This window comes from Fukomys damarensis, unplaced genomic scaffold, assembly GCF_012274545.1.
Source record: "Fukomys damarensis isolate Sample0158 unplaced genomic scaffold, DMR_v1.0_HiC HiC_scaffold_11, whole genome shotgun sequence".
Classification (NCBI taxonomy): Eukaryota; Metazoa; Chordata; class Mammalia; order Rodentia; family Bathyergidae; genus Fukomys; species Fukomys damarensis.
The window spans coordinates 43,577,883-43,595,676 of NW_022900923.1; the positions used below are offsets into that span (position 1 = coordinate 43,577,883).

The following is a 17,794-nucleotide window of genomic DNA, read 5'->3' on the forward strand; positions in this document are numbered from 1 at the left end:
CCCTGCTCCCTGCCCATGCCCTGAAGCACAAAGTTAGGTGGCCGGGGGCTACCTCCCCCCCACACAATGACTGCCCAAGGACTCCTGCTGCCCAGCCTCGACTGTGACCTGCCTTCGCTCCCCAGGTCGGGATCAAGTATTCTAAGGCTCCCCATCCTCCTCCTCTAAAAAAAAAAAAAAAAAAAAAATGTATATATATGTATTTTTTTTAATACAAGAAATTGTGATCTGCTGGCTCCTTTCCGTAATAATTTAGACCCCAGGCCTCATCTCTTGAGTGTAAGGGGGTGCGGTCTCCCCCAAGACGGCGCCCTGGAAGGACAGAGTCCCCTTGCAGACCCACGTACACCATGAAGAGGTGCAAGTCGGATGAGCTGCAGCAGCAGCAGCCGGGCGAGGAGGATGGAGCTGGGCTGGAAGATGCAGCTTTCCAACTGCCGGGTGCGGACCTCCGGTCCGGGGAGGCCACGGGTGCTAACTCAGCGGGCGGGCCAACTTCAGATGCGGGCGCAGGGGCGGCACCCAACCCGGGTCCCCGGAGCAAGCCTCCTGATTTAAAGGTGAGCGAAGACCCTCCCCTGCAAGCCCAACCCACCCAGAAGTGCTTTAGCTGGATCTGAGCGATGGGGAAGCCAGGCGAAGGTCAGCGAGGATGAGCGGATGCTGGGCTAGAATCCTCGGGGACATCAGGTGCCATTTGTGCCTCTGTCTGTCAGCTCCATTTCAGGCCTGTGTTTGTTTCCCGTTATTCCCCAAACGTTCTAGTTAGTGACTCACCCATCTGAGATTGTTGGAAATAGTGTGTGTGAAGTGTTATTCTCAGACAAAGAGCTGGAGAAATGCAAGATGCTAACTAAAAAGTTGACATCGCTCCCTCCTGTAGGATGGCAGGGGAAGAAATTTGCAGCGTGGGAGGCCAAGTAGGTGACCATTAGTTTCTTTTGCCAATAAGTCTCTTCCCATTGGGATTTTTGTTCACGTTTCTGGGTGACGCTCAGTTTGTTCATCTATGAAAGGGGGTGTGGGTTTCTTGCCGTTAGGTGGAGCCCGAGTTTAAGCTAGTGCTTGGAGATCCCTCCCTGTCTGCCGAACCAACCCCCAGGGTGGAGAACTGACAGGTGGCGGAGCTGTGCTTGTGCTGGTTGGGGCCTCTTTTCAAGTTGCACACACGCTGAGCCTGAGCTGGCAGCTAGAACCAGAATCCGAAAGAGCCATTCACATGGAGCTGTTTATTTTCCAGCCTGAGGTTGTCCAGACGATTGGTGAGCTGTATTGAATGTGTTTCGGTATCAATTAAAACAGCAGCGTCAATAAATAATGCACCTTCACTGGAGCTTCCCCCAGGACTGCAGGCTCCTGCTTCTCAAGCCATCTGCTGACAGGGCTGATCGAGATGTCAGCCCAAGGAAAGAATTTAGGTGTCTTGGAGATTGACGCCTCGGGGATTTTCTCCAGAGAGGGTGCAGGGTCTGGGCTAGTAGATCAGGAAGGACTCCCATTAGGTTAAATAAAGCCTGTATCCTATGGCAGCAGGCGCTAAGGAGCTCACCAGAATAAGCCAATGACATTCCTCATTTGGCCTGAACGGCTGGGAGTCAGGAAGTCAGAGCGCAGGTGAGTGTGTGCGTTTACCTGTGTGTTCGCTGTCTGTGCTCCTGTGTTCCTTGGGAAGGGGGACAACTAGTTCTTTGTTGTATATACTTTTAAAACGAGTGGTAGTTACTCAGATCTGCCCTTTTCAGAGGTCTGGGCTATCCCCGTGTCTAAGGTGAGCTCTGTCCATGGGCTGTGCATCAGGCCCAAGAACTCCGTGGTGTCCATCTCTGTCTAGCCTGTTGGTCAGGAGGTGTGTTTCCTGTCTCAAGGGAGATGGTGAAGGGAAAGGATTTCCCTACTGTTGCGGGGAGGCAGGCCTTCTGCTGCAGGCTTCTGCCTCCTTCTGGGCTGGTCCAGAGGAGTCTGGCTGGCAAACACTGATTCTTGGAAAGATGGGGCCCTCACCCTGAGTCCAGCAGAGGCAGCCTTGGAAACTCTCTCGAGCTCGGGCCCTCAGTGGGTACGCCAGCTCCATTCATTTCCCCAGATGTGTTCCCCAGTGAAGTTGGGCTGGCTGCAGTGTGGGGGCTGCAGTGTCTTTGTCTCTCCAGATCAGGCTGCCTGCAGGTCATTGTTCCCACCCTTCTGTGTCTTTTTCTCTCCTTTTTGGTAATACCCTCATTCTAGTCAGGGGCAGACACAGTAACAGTTCTGTACTTGATATTTAGTGCTGCACGGTCCTGAACCAGAATTGAGACCAGGTATGAGAAACAGACACCTCCCTTCCTCAAAAAAACAGTGCCCAAGAGGTGGGGCTCAGCACGGTGGACCCAGGCTGCTGCAAGGAAGAGAAAACTAGCTGCTAGTGGCAGGGATCGGGGACGTGAAGAGGCTTTTCCTGTTTACCTCAGCTTGATCACAACATGTTGGCTGGGTTGACTTCCCTGCCAGATGTGGATTTGGGGCCCACTGCAGTTTGATTTGCTATGTGATCCCAGGCAAATCACTAGGCTTTTCATAATAAAGGGAGTAAGACTATTGGAGTATGTCCAAACTTGTTTTCCAGTCCTGGAAAAGTTGTTTTTTCCAAGACTGACACAGTTTTCCAGGCATGGAAAGTTTCCATCATTGGCTCTGGACCTGGGAATGGCTCTAGAAGTGGATAGAAGTTAACTGACTCTTGTTTTGATGGTGGTACCAAAAAGGGGGCGTTAATTATGACGGCTTCCTGCCCCACACCTGTGTTCTGCTGAGACAGATCAGTAGTTCTGGCTTCGTTTCTTTTTCATTTTGAACTTTGGAGATCAGAACCGCTTCTACTTTCTTGTGATAGTGCCAGGGGCTGAGATGGATTAAGTGCATTGAGGGAAATCGTCTTGAGAAAGGGACAGAAATGTGAGTCTCTGTCTAAAGTGCTTCCATGGGAAAAAGGAGGAAACTTTAGTTTCTACCGGAGAGATTCGAGAGATGCTTACATCGCGACAGCTGGCAGTTTGGGGGGCACCTGTGGTCTTCAGTCCTTCAGGACCATGGAGGATCGTACTGTGCCTCTTAATGTCTTCTTCAGTGTTGTGAATGGAATCTAGGGTCTTGTGGGTGCTAGGCAGCACTGCACCACTGTTGTGCTAACCCCAACCCTGTGACTCTTCCGTGGTAGCTTAGGATCTGTGATTATGGGGTGGGGCAGACCAGTGAAAAGAAAGATAGTTATGCAGCAATCTTCAAACCGTAGCTGTAATAGAAAAATAACCTGTGAATGGGCACTGACCCTCAGAGGGAGGTGTGTGCAAATATTTTGGGGACCTTTTCCACAGCTCAGAGCATCCACATGTTCTTAGGAGGACATCTCTGCAGACAGTCCTGCACCGGGAGCCCAACAGTTTGGTCACATTCTCTGGCCTCTTGTGGCTTGGAATCCTGTTTAATTGCTTGAGTTCATGTCTTGATTCATTTGTTCTCACTACCTAGTTGTTTGCTGCCAGATTCCCTGCTTACTGGGGGGAGGTGCTGGGGTAGCCGGCCACAGAGACTGCTGGTCGACCACAAGTACAGGCAATCTCCAGCCAGGAGACTCATTCTCCAGCTCCATTGAGGATGGGACTAGGAAGGAGCTTAGGGGAGCTTGGCAGAAAGAGATCCCATTAAAAATACAGCATCTAATGTGTGTGATCAGAGGCTGAGGCAGGAAGAGCACAACTTGGAGACTGGCCTGGCCAATTTAACAAGACCCTTTCTCAAAATAAAGTTTAAATAGGATTGGCCAGGCATGGTGGTACACACCTGTGTAATCCCAGAACTCAGGAAGCTGAGGCAGGAAGATCATGAGTTTAAGGCCAGCCTAGACTACGTGTCAAGACACTGAATTTAAAAAAAAAAAATTTTAAGATAAAAGATAGGACTAGGGTAGAGTGCTTGCCTAGCAAGTTCGAGGCCCTGGGTTCCATCCCCAGGGCTGTGAGTAGAACAGCACATAGTAGAGCTTTCTGCATCTCAGGTGCCCAGCTGGACATGACATGTGTGGGTTGTGTCCCCATACACTGCAGAAGCCTAGAGTCAGGAGAGGAAACGGTGCTCCTCAGTGGTCTCTCCAGCCCTTGTGTAGCCCCAGGAACTGAGCCTTTCCTGGAAGGGAGAGTCTAGGGTGCTGGCCGGAGGCCTTCCCTGAGGTTCTCATTCCCCTCCAATCCTTGATCCTCAGGAATAATCCCCCAGGGATTTAGGAGCAGTATTCCTATCTTTCTCCAAAGAAGAAGAGGGAACTCAAATTCCATTGTTGCCACCCTGGTTCTGTGTGCTTCTGACCCGAGATCCATATGGGTTCCCCATTTAAACAATGTGCTAGGCTCCTGCCTGCTCCCGGGGGAGACCAGGAAAAGCAGGAAGAGGCTACCCTCAACCTCATGAAAGGCACTGTTTTTAATAGTGAAGTGGGAAATGCTTATAAAAGTATCTGGAAACATAGATATACTGTTGACACCTTAACTACTTATTACCTAGGTCAAGAAAAAGGTTTTCTGACTGTGTGTGTGTGTGTGTGTGTGTGTGTGTGTGTGTGTGTGTGTGTGTGTGTGTGTGTGTGTGTGTGTGTGTGTGTGTGTGTGTGTGTGTGTGTGTGTGTGTGTGTGTGTGTGTGTGTGTGTGTGTGTGTGTGTGTGTGTGTGTGTGTGTGTGTGTGTGTGTGTGTGTGTGTGGTGTGGAACCCAGGGCCTTGTGTCTGCCAGAAAAGTGCTCTACCACTGAGCTACACTTCCAGTCCCTTTAAAAGGTGTTATTTTTGAGTTATCATCTTGCTAAAATGCCCAGGTTGACCTTGAACTTGTGATCCTCCTGCCTCATTCTCCCAAAAGCTACAATTACAGGTGTGTACCACCACACCCAGTTTACAGCAAGAGATTAAAGAAAGGGCAGAACCTTAGTTACCAAATAGGAGAAGGGCTTTCTAACTAGAGAAGTGAAGTGACAGGTGCCCAATCCTTGGTGGCACCTCTGCCCTACTCTGTCAGCCCGGCTAGTCAGGAACAGCTGGAGGTGGTGAGGAGCACTGAGTGGCGTGGGGTCCCAAGGCCCAGGACCGTCCCCTGCCCTACCAATCAGTTCTCCAAGCAGTCTGTGCACCGGATCTGGGGGAGCAGCCCATCCTGGGAAAGCATGTGGCCAACGAAGCTCCCAGTTCTCCTGCCACGTGTTGGGGTCTAGATTCATTCCCAGCTGCCCTCCTTGGAACTCAGTATTTGCACAATGTGCTTCTTTTTGTGGATCTAATTGTATGCTACCTGCCAATGTGGGTGACAAGAGTGTCTCCATCCAGGAGGAGCTGAAACATTCCCTAGAACTGGAATTTGGTGCTGAGGGTAAAAGAAAGTGGTGCCAGCTCAGCTCAGCTTGGTTTTCATCTGTCCCCTGAGATGCAGCATCTCCCTTGGAAACCCCCACGGACATTTTAGAAATGAGGCCACAGCTGGACAGGGTCCACCTTTGTCGGCCAAACACTGGGGTCATTTTCCGTGCTGAGCAGTTAGAACAAAGCTGTCAGGGGACAGCAGATATAGTTTGTAATTGTATTAGAAAAATAATATTTGACTTTTCAAACCAGCCAAGTAAACTGAGTGATGTCCACCAAGGATAACAAACTGGCTGTGAGGACATGGACCCCCAGCTAAGGCCTCCCTGAACCGTTTGCGAGGACAGTAAACATCCTGGCCGGCGCTCTGTGTCTGTCTCCTTCCAGCCAGCTCAGTGGTGGCTGTTGCTAAGATGATAGACTGAGAGAAGGGTTCAAGCTGCTGCAGGGAATCTGGGTTAGACACATTTTAAATTTCGGGAAAAGGTTAATTCTGGGGAAGAAGTAGTTTTCTAAGGATTCAATCACCTTTGAAAGATGGCTTGATAGATTTGGAGCAGATAATTAAACAGCAGCCAGCGTGTTAACTCTGAGATCCCTGCCGGACGATATTCAGGACGCAGAGATGTAGACAAAGGCAGTGAGCGATTCATTGCAGAGTGAGTGGTGCTGAGAGCGAGCGAGAACGGGTTCAGGCAGAGCGCGATCCAGCAGACTGGGTGCAATCAGAGGAGGCTTTGTGGAGTGGGGAGGTGGAGGGGGCAGAGTGGGCACAGTGTGGCACTGACTTTGATAAAAATCTCCCATGCTGGTGTGTGAGTTGTACCCAAAGACCTGTGGGCAAGGTGACCTTTCTGGGCTCGCACTGGCCCCGGGCAGACTTCTCTGAGCAATAAAAGAGTAAGGAATTAAAATAGGATTGGGGTAGAGGAATCATTTGTCCCAGAGGTGAGATCTGGTGTGCATGTGTGTGTTGCGCATGCGTGTGAACTGTGGCGCTAGAGAAGAAAAATGATTTCAAGCATCTTTCACCACAGTGTTCTCAACAGAAACCCCAAGTGGGCCTGACATAGGCAAGCTGCTCCCTCTCCTCCATCATTGGTGTCCCCAGCCCCAAACCTGGGGTAATGGCTTCTCTCCCACACCTCCCCCAGAGCTTCTCAAGGGCGACTGGAGACTTCCACGATCCACTCTGGATCTGACAGTAGAACTCTGTGGGTTTTTACAGCAATTAGTTCTCTAATGCTGGCCCTGTTTCCATAGAGACCCTATAAATAGAGGGAACGTTGGCGACCTAGGCTTGCGAATGCTCAGGGTGACCCAGTCACCCCACTGAACCTTCGCAGCCAAACCTTTGGTGAGCAGAGGGGATGTTGGGAGGAAGGGCCCTGTAGTTGGTCACCGGGCCAGACAAGTAGCTATAGGTTAGCGTGATTTTCTAAGATCCTGTCAGCTCTCCTGGGACTTACTGCCAGCACAGGGACCTGTAGGAATTGGAAGCTGCTTTGGGCCGTTTTTTGTTTTTGTTTTTTTTTAACCAGAACTTGGGGAAGACACTGTGCCCTTAGCCATTTTCCTTTTGGCTTCATTAAGCTGTGTCTGCAGAATTTGGAGCACACTTCCCCTCTGGGGGACCCACACCCAGGGAGGAAAAGAGGAAAACGGATGAAGACTAATTGTTCCAAAACCACAGGCTTCTCAGGAAGAATCCAAAACCATGCAGCTGCCCTGTTCTTCTGAAATTACAATGCCACCCAGCAAGTGGGTCCTCCCTACCCTTGGAGATGGAGCCAGGGCAGAAGACAGCGAAACTCGCAGCTGTCTCCCTGCTGTCCACGCCTCATCTTTCTGACCAGATCCGGGACACTCTTGCTCCTTCCCCTTGGATGATGGAACTCTGTGTCCCACCTCTAACTCTGCAGCGTCTCAAGCCCGTTTTCCTAATACATGGCTTCATTTGGCCACCAGAAAGGTTTTTGACAGTTGGAAAAAAGCAAAAGTCAATGTGGAAAAGCAAGTGACATTTAGTAGCTGGAACCTGTTAGTCAGAGCAGGTGGTGCTTTCTGCTGCGTTGGTGGCTAAGTTCCCTCGAGCTAATCACCATGGTTTTCCTCACTTCTGAAACTTGGGGCTGCTTATGTGTATGTGCCGAGTTTTTTTTTTTTAAAACACTTACCGTGTTATATCAAAACTCCTTAACTGTCTCCTCCCTGACACCTCCATGCAAAGGCAGCCCAGCTGCTGTTCTTGCCTCACACCTTGTTTGTAAGGGGAAAAAAATCTCCTCCCCACGTCATTCTTTGACTCCTTTGTTCTATTCCCTTGTGCCTACTGTGAACTTTAACAGAGTTCTCGGTGCTGCTGGAACAAAGGTCCTGTGGTCACTTGGCTGCCATTCCTGGCTTTCCTTCACCTGCAAAACAGCTGGGGAGATGAGAAACAAAGAGCTTGTGGCTAAGGGTCTTGGCCAAGTCTGTTCAGGTGGCCTGAGCAGGTCCACAATGACAGCTAAAAGGGCCTAATTCCCCCTGGTCCAGGCATTTTTGTTGTTTCGATCCTGCTTCTGGAACCATTCTGGGGACGCATGGAAACACCATTGCCACTTTAGTGATGTGCTCAGAGTGCAGGCCAGCGAAGGTAAATTAGACTAGAGCGGGGAGTGCACCTTGTGGCTTGGACGAGCCCTTAGCTGTGCTGTGCTGTGCTTGGTTTCTTCATCTGCGCAAGGGAGGCAGCAGTGCTGTGACCTGCTACATCCCCAGCTCACAAGATTAGGGTCGTGGCAGGTTAGAATGTCAGCATAAATTGGAAAGCGATCTGAAAAATTATTGTCTATTTTTCTCCATTGCCAGAGATTGAATTTGGGGAACACCGCATCCTAGCCCCCTGGTTTAATTTCCTCTCTTTTCTTTTTTTAATGTTGAGGCAGGGTCTTGCTAAGTTGCCAGGCTGGTCTCAAACTTACACTCCTCCTGCTTCAGCCTCCTGAGCAGATGGGATGACAGGCATGCACCACCATGTCTAACATGTGTAACTTTTAAAATAAATTGGCCAAGGGTCAAAGAGAACATGGCAGATGGGATCCCCACCACCCTCACCCAATTCCTAGGACTGGGGAGAGGAAATGCCAGGCACCGGGAGGACCTCTGCGACGTCTTACGAGGGGAACCTCTCCCTGAGTAGCTAAAGAGCAGCCTTGGTGCTGGAGAAGCCAGTTTAGGAATGGGGAGAGGGGAAGGGACCTGGGAGAGAAGGCTGGAAGGGCAACAGCTCCTAATGTGTAATGTGACCATTTGGCAGAAGCAGCTGGGCACTGGCCAGAGCCAGCTGGCCCTGCCTTGGAGGCCTGGAGGCAGGAGGTCTTGCATCAGCTCTGGCCCGCAGAACGGGGCAGTGCCCTCTGAGCTCATGGCAGAATGTGCTCCACTGCCTCTCTCTATGCCTTGGATGTCATGGCTCTGCCCAGAACGGTCCAGTGGGCTTCTGGTGCTGTTTCTGACTTGCCCAGAGAAGATAATGCCTTTGGGAAAACCTGGCACTGGGTGACCATCCATGTCCAGGGCTGCCCCAAGTCCAGTTCCTTTTGTTTGTTTTATTTTGTTTTGTTTTTGAGACAGGGCCTTGTTACATAGTTCAGGCTGGCCTCGAACTCTTGTTGATTTCCTGCCTCAGCCTCCGGAGTGCTGGGATTATAGATGTGTGCCACCACACCCAGAAAATCTAGTTCTTGAGAAGAAGTCATTTCCTCATCTGTAAGTGGGAATGGTACTGCTCCTCTTGTTGGTATCTGGGGACATCAGACGAGATGGTGCGGTGAAAATGAACCTCCAGAGCCACTGCCCCTCAGCTCCTGGTGAGGGTGTGGAGGTGCTTGTTGGCCTGTGAAACGGGTCATGTTAGGGCCTGACCTGCTTTGAGGGTTGTGGGAGAAGCCCAATGAGGAGAAAAGTGAAAACCCTGCACTTTCCCACAAGTGTAGATAACGTGGTTGTTTGCACAAACTCTTAGCACTGAGGCGTAAAGCAGCATAAGATTAGGGTCAAGGTTTGCAAGAGATTTTAAGATTGTTTTCTCTTGGCCTCTGCATGGTCTGAGTTTTCTGCTCGGTAAGTTTGTTTCTACATGGGGAAAAAAGAGCAAGACAATCTAGTGTGTGTAATTTTGGAGAATTTTTAAAAATGACTGAAGCTGACTCATGGAATTAGGGGTTGCTCCTCCCAGATGAGAACCTGAGCCCTGCTGGCTGCTTGGGGGTTTCCCTCTTAGCAGTTGGAAGTGTGGGGCTCACCTTGCACCCCTCCTCCAGCTCTGAAACTGTGAGAGAGGGCTCAGCCTGGCCAGAACAGCTGTCTGGAGTTTCACCATGCTTCCTTGCCCTGTTGTCCACCCAGCATCCTGTCTCTGAGCAGCACCACCTGTGGAGCATCTGGGCAGTCACAGGCAGCTCAGGGAAGGCTGTGGCCAGGGCAGTGCTGACTCCAGGGCTTTTTGTTTTTGCTCCAATATGAGAGGAGAGAGAGACCCTCATTTTTATAACTATTTCTGATGTGGATGCTAAAGAATTGGTTACTGACCAGTTACTGACTACAAGATGAAAAGATCATAGAAAAGTACTTTACTTCATTGCCAATGGGTCCAGGAACAGAAAATTGTACTAGGGCTGTATAGACAACGGCCAATTTATTTATTTCAGGCAACAAGGGTCACAGGGTAAGCATTCATGACTGCTTTGGTGGTTCCACAGGCTGTCTAGTTCCCAGGTCTGTCTGTTGGGCTCTGCTGTTTGTATGGAACCATCATTAACTGTCACCATGTGTTGGCAAATGGCTGCTGCACCCCTAGACATCACCTTCACGTTGCAGCAGGGAAGAAGTGGGAAGGTTCACTGTATTTATCAGGAAAGCAAAAGCTGCCCCAAGAACCTTCTCTCTGCATTTCATTGCCCCAAATTGGGTCAAATGACTACTCCTAGCTGCAAGGGAGTCTGTCAAAGCAAGACTTTTTAAGAAGGAATATTTGACCTTCCATTTAGTTGGTAAGAAAGAAAAGGAAAGGGATACCAGGCAGGCAATTAGCTGTGCCTGCTCCAAGAGTATAATATGATTAAGGGGCCCTGGTGTTTCCAAGGAGTATCCCAATGAAGCATGTTTGGAAATGAGTGCTTAGTGACCTGAAAGAGCTAGTGCAGCTGGAAGGAGGGTCTAACTTCGAAAGAGGGAGGCAGTGGGGGTGCTGACATTGATCTGGAGGGATCACACCTTGGGAACCAAGTGTTACTTATGTGTGCCACTGAGCCCCAGACTGTGGCCCTGAGAGCATCATTCTTTTAAAATAACTATATTTGGGGGTGCATTTCTTTGGTAATGAAGGAACAGGTCTGCTATTTTTGAGAGAGGACTGCGGATTGAACCCAGGACCTTCACACTGGGCTATATCCCCTGCCCATTTTTTACTTCTATTGTGAGTCCAAATCTCTCTGAGTTGCTAAGTTGCCCAGCCTGGACTTGAACTTTTGATCCTCCTGCTTTAGTCTCCCTTAGTGCTCAGATTTCAGGCTTATGCCACTTCCAGCTTCTGTCACCTCTCATGAGGGGGACCTTTTAGGCAAGAGAGGCCACACTTAGGGATACTCCAGATTCAGATGGCTGTAGTAGCTCTCTCTGCTGGTCCCCCAAGAATGGACTTCACCTTCCTCCCAAATTGACTAGATGTCCAAGAGCTTTCTACTCACGAGAGTTCTTCATCTCTCTCCCTTAAGAAAATCCACCAGCTCTCAGAGGGCTCCATGTTTGGCCACGGCCTGAAGCACCTGTTCCACAGCCGCCGCCGTTCGAGGGAGAGGGAGCACCAGGCGTCTCAGGATTCCCAGCAGCAGCAGGGCATGTCTGACCATGACTCCCCAGATGAGAAAGAGCGCTCCCCAGAGATGCACCGAGTCTCCTATGCCATGTCCCTGCATGACCTGCCTGCCAGGCCCACTGCCTTCAACCGTGTGCTGCAGCAGATCCGCTCCCGGCCCTCCATCAAGCGGGGTGCCAGCCTGCACAGCAGCAGTGCGGCCGGTGGGAGTAGCAGCCGGCGCACCAAGAGCAGCTCCCTGGAGCCCCAGCGTGGCAGTCCCCACCTGCTGCGCAAGGCCCCCCAGGACAGCAGCCTGGCCGCCATCCTGCACCAGCACCAGTGCCGTCCTCGCTCCTCCTCCACCACCGACACCGCCCTGCTGCTGGCTGATGGTGGCAATGTGTACCTCCTGCCTGAGGAGGCCGAGGGCATCGGGGACAAGGTGAGGTGGGGCACGAGGAGGGGCTGGGGACCTGGGGAGCTCAGCAGTGTTATCTGCCCTGGTTGCAGGAGGCGGGGATATGACTAAGCTGAAAAACGAGGCATGAGTCTTCCCATGGCTGATTTTGATTGTGGGTTTGTTTTTCAAAATGATTTTTGCCCATGCTGATATTACTTTTGGTTTGTTTTCCTTCAACCTGCCATGAAGAGGAGGCTCAGAGTAGTAGTTAAAAATAAATAAATAAATAAGAGAGTAGTAGTTAAAAGCACAGACTAGAGCCAGCCCTGGTTCTGCCCCTTACCAGCTGGATTAGTCACTTAACCTCATTGTACCTCCTTTCTGCCAGTGGAGAAGGGACTTATGGTCATGGATTTGTTGTAGGATTAATTGGGTTCATCTGTAGAGTGCTCGGGATGGAGCCTGGCAAAGTCATTTTTATTACTAGAGAGGATAGGGGAGGAATTCATGAAAGGTGGTTTGGAAAGGACAAAGTTAGTGTAACTGTGTAGAACGGATATTTATTGGGTGCCACAAGAATGAAGGAGCCATCGTCGCTCACTCTCTAGCGGGAAGACAGCAGCGAGAATGACCCTGACGGGCTAGGTGACGCGGCTGTGACGGGGCTCTGGGAGCGGGCAGCCAGGGAGAGGGGCGTTGGCCAAGACCCCTGGAGGAAAGCATTCGGCTGAATCTGGAGAATGTAATTCAGTGAGGAATGCGGCGGGAGGTATAGGGTGATCCAAACCAAGTGAACAGGGACGTCAAGGTGCATCCAGCTCTTTCGGGGCTTTTCAGATGGGCGGGGCGGCTCCCAGAAGGTCTTCCTGTCCTAGTCTGGGAATAGAAGGAAGCTGTCAAAGGCTGTTGGGCAGCAGATTGGAGGGAGAAGATCCCTGTGGGCTTCAGTGCAGACAGTGGACTGGGAAGGAGCGTGTGTTGAGTGAGAAGGAGGCCAAGGACAGACCCGACTGACACATGAGGGACAGGCGGCCAGATCTGACCTGCCACTTCTGTCTGCCTGACTAGTTCCTCCTCCTACAAGCTCCTTTCTCCTCTGGCTTCAGGATCATCTCCCCGCAAGCTGCTCCCTCTCAGGCTCCAGTGGCTGCTTTTCCCTGGGGGTCTTCAGCAGCCTGAGGGTAGGAACTGAGAGGTTGCTGGAAGGCGTACAGGAAGCTCAAGGGTGGTGGTGAGCGGTCCGAGAGTGCCCCAGGGGAGGGCTGTGGAGTCCTGGGAGGCAGGGAAAGGAGAAGGGCTGGTGGTGTGGAGAAAAGGAGGCGAGGGACTCGGGGGTTGGGATTTGGGAGCTTGGAGAGGAAAGAGAAACTCAGAATGGTCAAGGAGTGAATGGAGAGATGCTGAATTTGACATGGCAAGAGCTGAGAGGCTCGACTGTTGCAGGGGCAGCATTTGGGAGAGAGGCAGCCTGGGAACAGCGGCTCTGCTTTGGGGGAGAATGGGAAGGGGAGGCAGTCACGAGGGGGCATGGAGGGCAGAGGGGAAGAGCACCTGAACAGGGAGCTCAGGGACGGTGGCCCCATCCCAGAGGTGAAGGGGTTACCTGCCCGAGCCACATGTAGTCCAGTGGAAGGCAGGGCTCACCTCCAGAAGGAAAGTCCCGAGGGCAGAGGAGATGACTACAGTGGAAGGAAGGGGAGTAGGAGGAGTGAATGAGGAGCAGAGTCCTGTGCTTGGCAGCGGGAGCCAGGCCCAGTGGGGTTTCCAGCGTTGAGGTTCCCAGGGACCCTCTGGTGTACAGTTGCTTTTGCAACTTTGTCACCAGAGTGAATTCAGCTCCCCACATGTGATCTAGAACCATCTTCCTGCCAACACTGACTGTTTCTCGAGTTCTTGTGCGTCCTGACTTTGGGAGACGTTTGGGAGTTTGTTTCCCTGGCATCCTGTGCCTGTTTCCTGCCTGGCACTGTAGAGTGTGCAGGTTTGGTTTCTGCACTTTTCCAAGGTAGGATGTGCTCCTGTAGAAGTGCGTGTCTATTCATGAGTTCATTGAATGGACCTGTGGCAAGGTAAGTGGGGTTAGGGAACCCCAAGATTTTAGACAGTTCCATCGGGGTACGGAACTTACCCAGGGCTCAGAGCTCTTCCGTGACAGAACCTGGGCTCCCTGCCCTCAGACTCAGGGCTCTTCACACTGTGCCAGGCCACCCCTGCAAGGTCGGCTCACAGCCACAGTCAGCCTCCTGTGCTCAACCGGGGATGATGCTTTCACGTTGTCAGCGCCCTTGGGGACGATAGCCCTGCAGATTCTGACTGCCCTCTGTGGGATCACTGTATACATTCCACAAGTGACTTGGGTTGAAGGAAAAAAGACTTTGCCCGGATGACTGCAGTCTGTCTGTAGTGAGAGCCTCTCCGGGTCAGTCGGTCAGCAGCTGCCCCTTGCCGTGTTCAGTACGTGATAGGCATGGTCACCGCACACCTCCCGCCTTCTTCTTTATTCAACACATTCTTCTTTGTGCCAGGCACTGAGTGGAAGCAAAGCCCCTCCTCTCCTGGAGCTGACATCGTGATAGGAGACAGCAGTCATTAAATGCTTGCGTACATATTTGGCGGTAGTGGGTACTAAAATGGAAAAAGAAAGCAGAATGAGGGTAGAGAACGGTGGGGATAGGTGTGCTCTTTGGACAAGGTGGTCAAAAAGCCCCTCCTGTAATGTGAGAGAGTACACCCTACGGATCTCTGAGGAAAGGCAGTTCAGGTAGACAGAGCAGTGAGTGCCAAGGCCCTGAGGTAGCAACATGCCTGGGATATCCTGGGAACCTACAGAAAAGTTCAGGGTGACGAGCAGAATGAGCAGGGTAGAGACAGCAGAAGAGAATCAGGCCGGGGGTGGAAGTTGGAGGGCTCAAGGAGGACTACAGACTTGGTTTTTTTCTTCTCTTAGTGTCATTAATGATGGAGGTCATTAGAAGGCTTGGTACAGGTGAGTAGACACCATTTTAAAGGTCACTTGGGCTGCTGTGTGGAGGACAGGCGATGTGACAGGGAGCAGGGAGTCTACTCAGGAGGCCATCAGAGCACTGCAGGGCAAGGTGATGAGGCGGGGCAACAGGGGGAGAAGTGGCTGGACGCTGGGTTTGCTCAGATCTGACACGTGGGTTCCCGATGCCTGAGTGTGGGGCTCGACAGAAAGGAGAGAGGTCTCAGGTGGCTCACGGGCTTTGGGCCTGGCAGCTGGAAGAGGAGACTGAGTGGAACGGAAACGCAAAGGGAGCAGATGTTCTGTGGGGGCAGAGCTAGAGAGGGTTGGGTCTGGAGTCTGAGACGGCCGTCAAACGTCCATGTGGAAATGCCAAATAAGCAGTCAGATGAACACGTCTGAAGTCGCAGGAGAGAGCCAAGCGGGAGGCACGGTTTGGGAGTCTTCAGCACCTGGGCAGTGTAAAGGACGGGACTGCAGCACTTACAAGCCCGGTTCCCTGGGGGAGAAGTTAGTTCCAACAGCTACTTCTAGATTTGTCTGCCGAAGGGGGCTGCTTGAAAGCAAGAGCTGGGGGGGCCCGAAGAATGGAGCAGGTTGTGGAGCCTGCAGTGAGCAAGCGCCCGGCATGCAGCCCCAGCCAGGCCCACCTCGCATGGGTGAGTGAGTGCACACAGTTGAAAAGCTCAGTTAGAAAAATCCTGCCGCGAAGGTTGCTAGCACTGCGGCTCCTTTATGAGGAGGGAAAGTGTGAGCCACATCGCCTGCGGTTGCTAAGGGCTCTCCAGCTGCCCGAGAAGGAAGAGGGTGTGGAGTTGGCAGTGGGCACTGCTGGGAATTGGCAGAGGAGTGTCGTTTGCCCTCTGGCCGCGCAGGGTCTGGGGGGTGGGCGGGGCATCAGCTGGGAGCTCACACACATAGCTCACATCAGCCTTCGCTCCATGAGGGCTGCCTTCTCACTGTGCGGAAGAGCTGGCCCAGAGTCTCTGAGGTGACCTGACTCGGGGATGGTCCGTGGGTTTAGGTGATGATGGAGAAGGTTGTTCCTGTGCTGGGTCTGTACACTTATTTAGAAACTTCAGCTTTGTCACCTGCGTGGCTTGGCTGATCTTCATAATGTACCGAGAAGATGACAGAGAAGGTATTACCATCTCCACTTTACAGATGGAGACTGAGGCCCAGAGGAAAAGAGCACCCAGGTGTTGGCAGAGAGAAAGCTAGCTCCTGTGTCTCTGTTCCGCCTACGAGATCCAACTGAAATCCCTGAGGTAGCTGAGGAACCACTTTATGCAATGCTGTAGGAAGCTGGTTTGTGGAGCCGGAGCGAAGACTTTATCTTCTCAGGGTCAGGTCTTCCTGACCTGGATGGAGATGGCCCTGGGGGTCCTGTGCCCTGGGAAAGGGCTCTCCCAGCATTTGGTAAGCCCTGCAGCTGTCAGCCAAGCCTCCCAGACCCAGAGGCTTTTGGATGGTTTGGGAAGCAGGGCGGTTCCACCCTGGTCTCGGCATGAATAGGAAGTATTCTTCTCTCTAGTAAACACACGTGCTCTCTGCAGGCTCCCTGCCTATTACTCGCATCTATTTTTAATTCATAAGCCTCCCCCAGCCCACACCCTTTGCCATTGTTTGGAACCCAACAGCTGGCATTCGGACCAGAGCACGTCTGGCAGGGCTTGAGTTCCCGAATCACACTGGAGGCAGCTAGAGTTCCTCAGCTGTGCTGAGAGGCTCCCCAAGCCCTCACCCTGAGAGAGCAGGGAGCAGGGTGACAGGACACATAGGGGCTCGCAGTCTAGGAAGGCAGCTCAGCCTTGGCCGTGGCAGTTTGACTCTCATTGGTTCCCTTCAAATCCAGCTGAAGTCGCACCTCATTTATTTCCCTATAAAAACAAACAGTCCTCTGAGCCCCACCCTTCTGCATTCTACTGTGTGGACACAGAAAGACAACCATGCTGTCTTACGTGTGTAAACTGGGGGAGTCACTGTTTGCTGGTGTACCGGGGCGTGGCAGACGCACAGAGAATGTGGTGACGTCTGTTCCCCACTGTGTGCTGCCCTCACCCTGCCAGGAGGTCTGGCAGGCTGAAGAGAGAACCCCAGGCCAGAGCTGGGCCACTTGACTCCTCCGAAGGCAGACAGATCCCCCCTCCACTTCGTTCTTTTCTCCTGGAGTATGTGGGGTTGGGGCTTGTATTCTCCTTTTCCTCTCCTGTCCCATGCCTGGCCGGGCATACCCCACCTTGCAGCCTTTTTCAGAACCTCTTCCCCCGCTGTCCTTGCCCACCCTGGGCTTGTGCAAGCTGCAGCCGGCCAGAGGGGAGTGGCAGAAAGGTGTTGGCCCTGACCTGGGCCTGGCCTCATCTTCCCCTCCCGCTCTGTGGGGCTCAGTAGCAGCATGGAGCAAAGCCATTCGGGGACCTGGGCAGCCTTAGGAGACAGCTCAGTGGCAGGGGGATTCTTCCTGATGAGGCAGGCAGGTGGGGGAGAGGGCCAGGCCCTGAGTTGTGCTGTGGGTGAAGGGTTGGGTGGAGGGTGCTTCCTGTGGCTGGCAGAACTGCTTATCATTGGACCCAGGCAGACGGCACATCCTGTCCTCGGCACGCTCCCCACCACATTTGTCCAGCAAGATTTCTTCCCCTCCTGGCATAAATAAACACCGCTGTTTACCCAAGGGGGTGGCAGTGGGGGGCCACCCTTGGCTCTGGCTCTGGCCAAGAAGAAGCCAGAGATGCTGGCTGGTGCCCAGGGGCCCTGGCTTATTTATGTCTGTGAGTCTGCTGGCCTGGGACGGGGAGGGGCCAAGAGAAATCTCCAAACAGGTCCCCTAGGCAGCTGGGGATGGCAGGCCACTCCCCTGGTGGTCCTGTGGTGTCTGAGCTGTAGACCTGAGTCCACAGGAGGCCTCAAGGAGCCCTGTCGCAGGGTCACAGCCTCTCACACAGGTGCAGCCGTGCTCTGCATTCCGAGTCACACAGCCACACGCCCAGGCCTGGAGAGGGCTGCTGTCTCTGTCCCTCTCCTCCACTCCATTGCTTCTCCCATCTCTCCTCATCCCTCAGGCAGAGGGAGACCCCGAGGCAGCCGCCCAGCTCCTCAGAGATTTCCAAAGCCATCCTGCTGCCGGATTCCCGCCAGGCCACAGAGCGCTGCCCGAGATCTGCCAGGAGCCTTCGCTGCTCGTTTGGGTCAGGG

General features: G+C 52.6%; 1 protein-coding gene across 1 annotated transcript in view; it reads left to right on the forward strand.

The window, feature by feature from the left end:
- The first annotated feature begins 6 nt into the window (after window positions 1–6).
- Window positions 7–17,794, forward strand: part of Tmcc2 (transmembrane and coiled-coil domain family 2) — a 36,912-nt gene continuing 19,124 nt past the window's right edge. Inside the window, exons 1-2 of the mRNA XM_033762212.1 lie at window positions 7–560; window positions 11,137–11,661. Coding sequence (XP_033618103.1) covers window positions 351–560; window positions 11,137–11,661 — 735 coding nt within the window. The 5' untranslated portion in view covers window positions 7–350. The remainder of the gene's footprint in view (window positions 561–11,136; window positions 11,662–17,794) is intronic.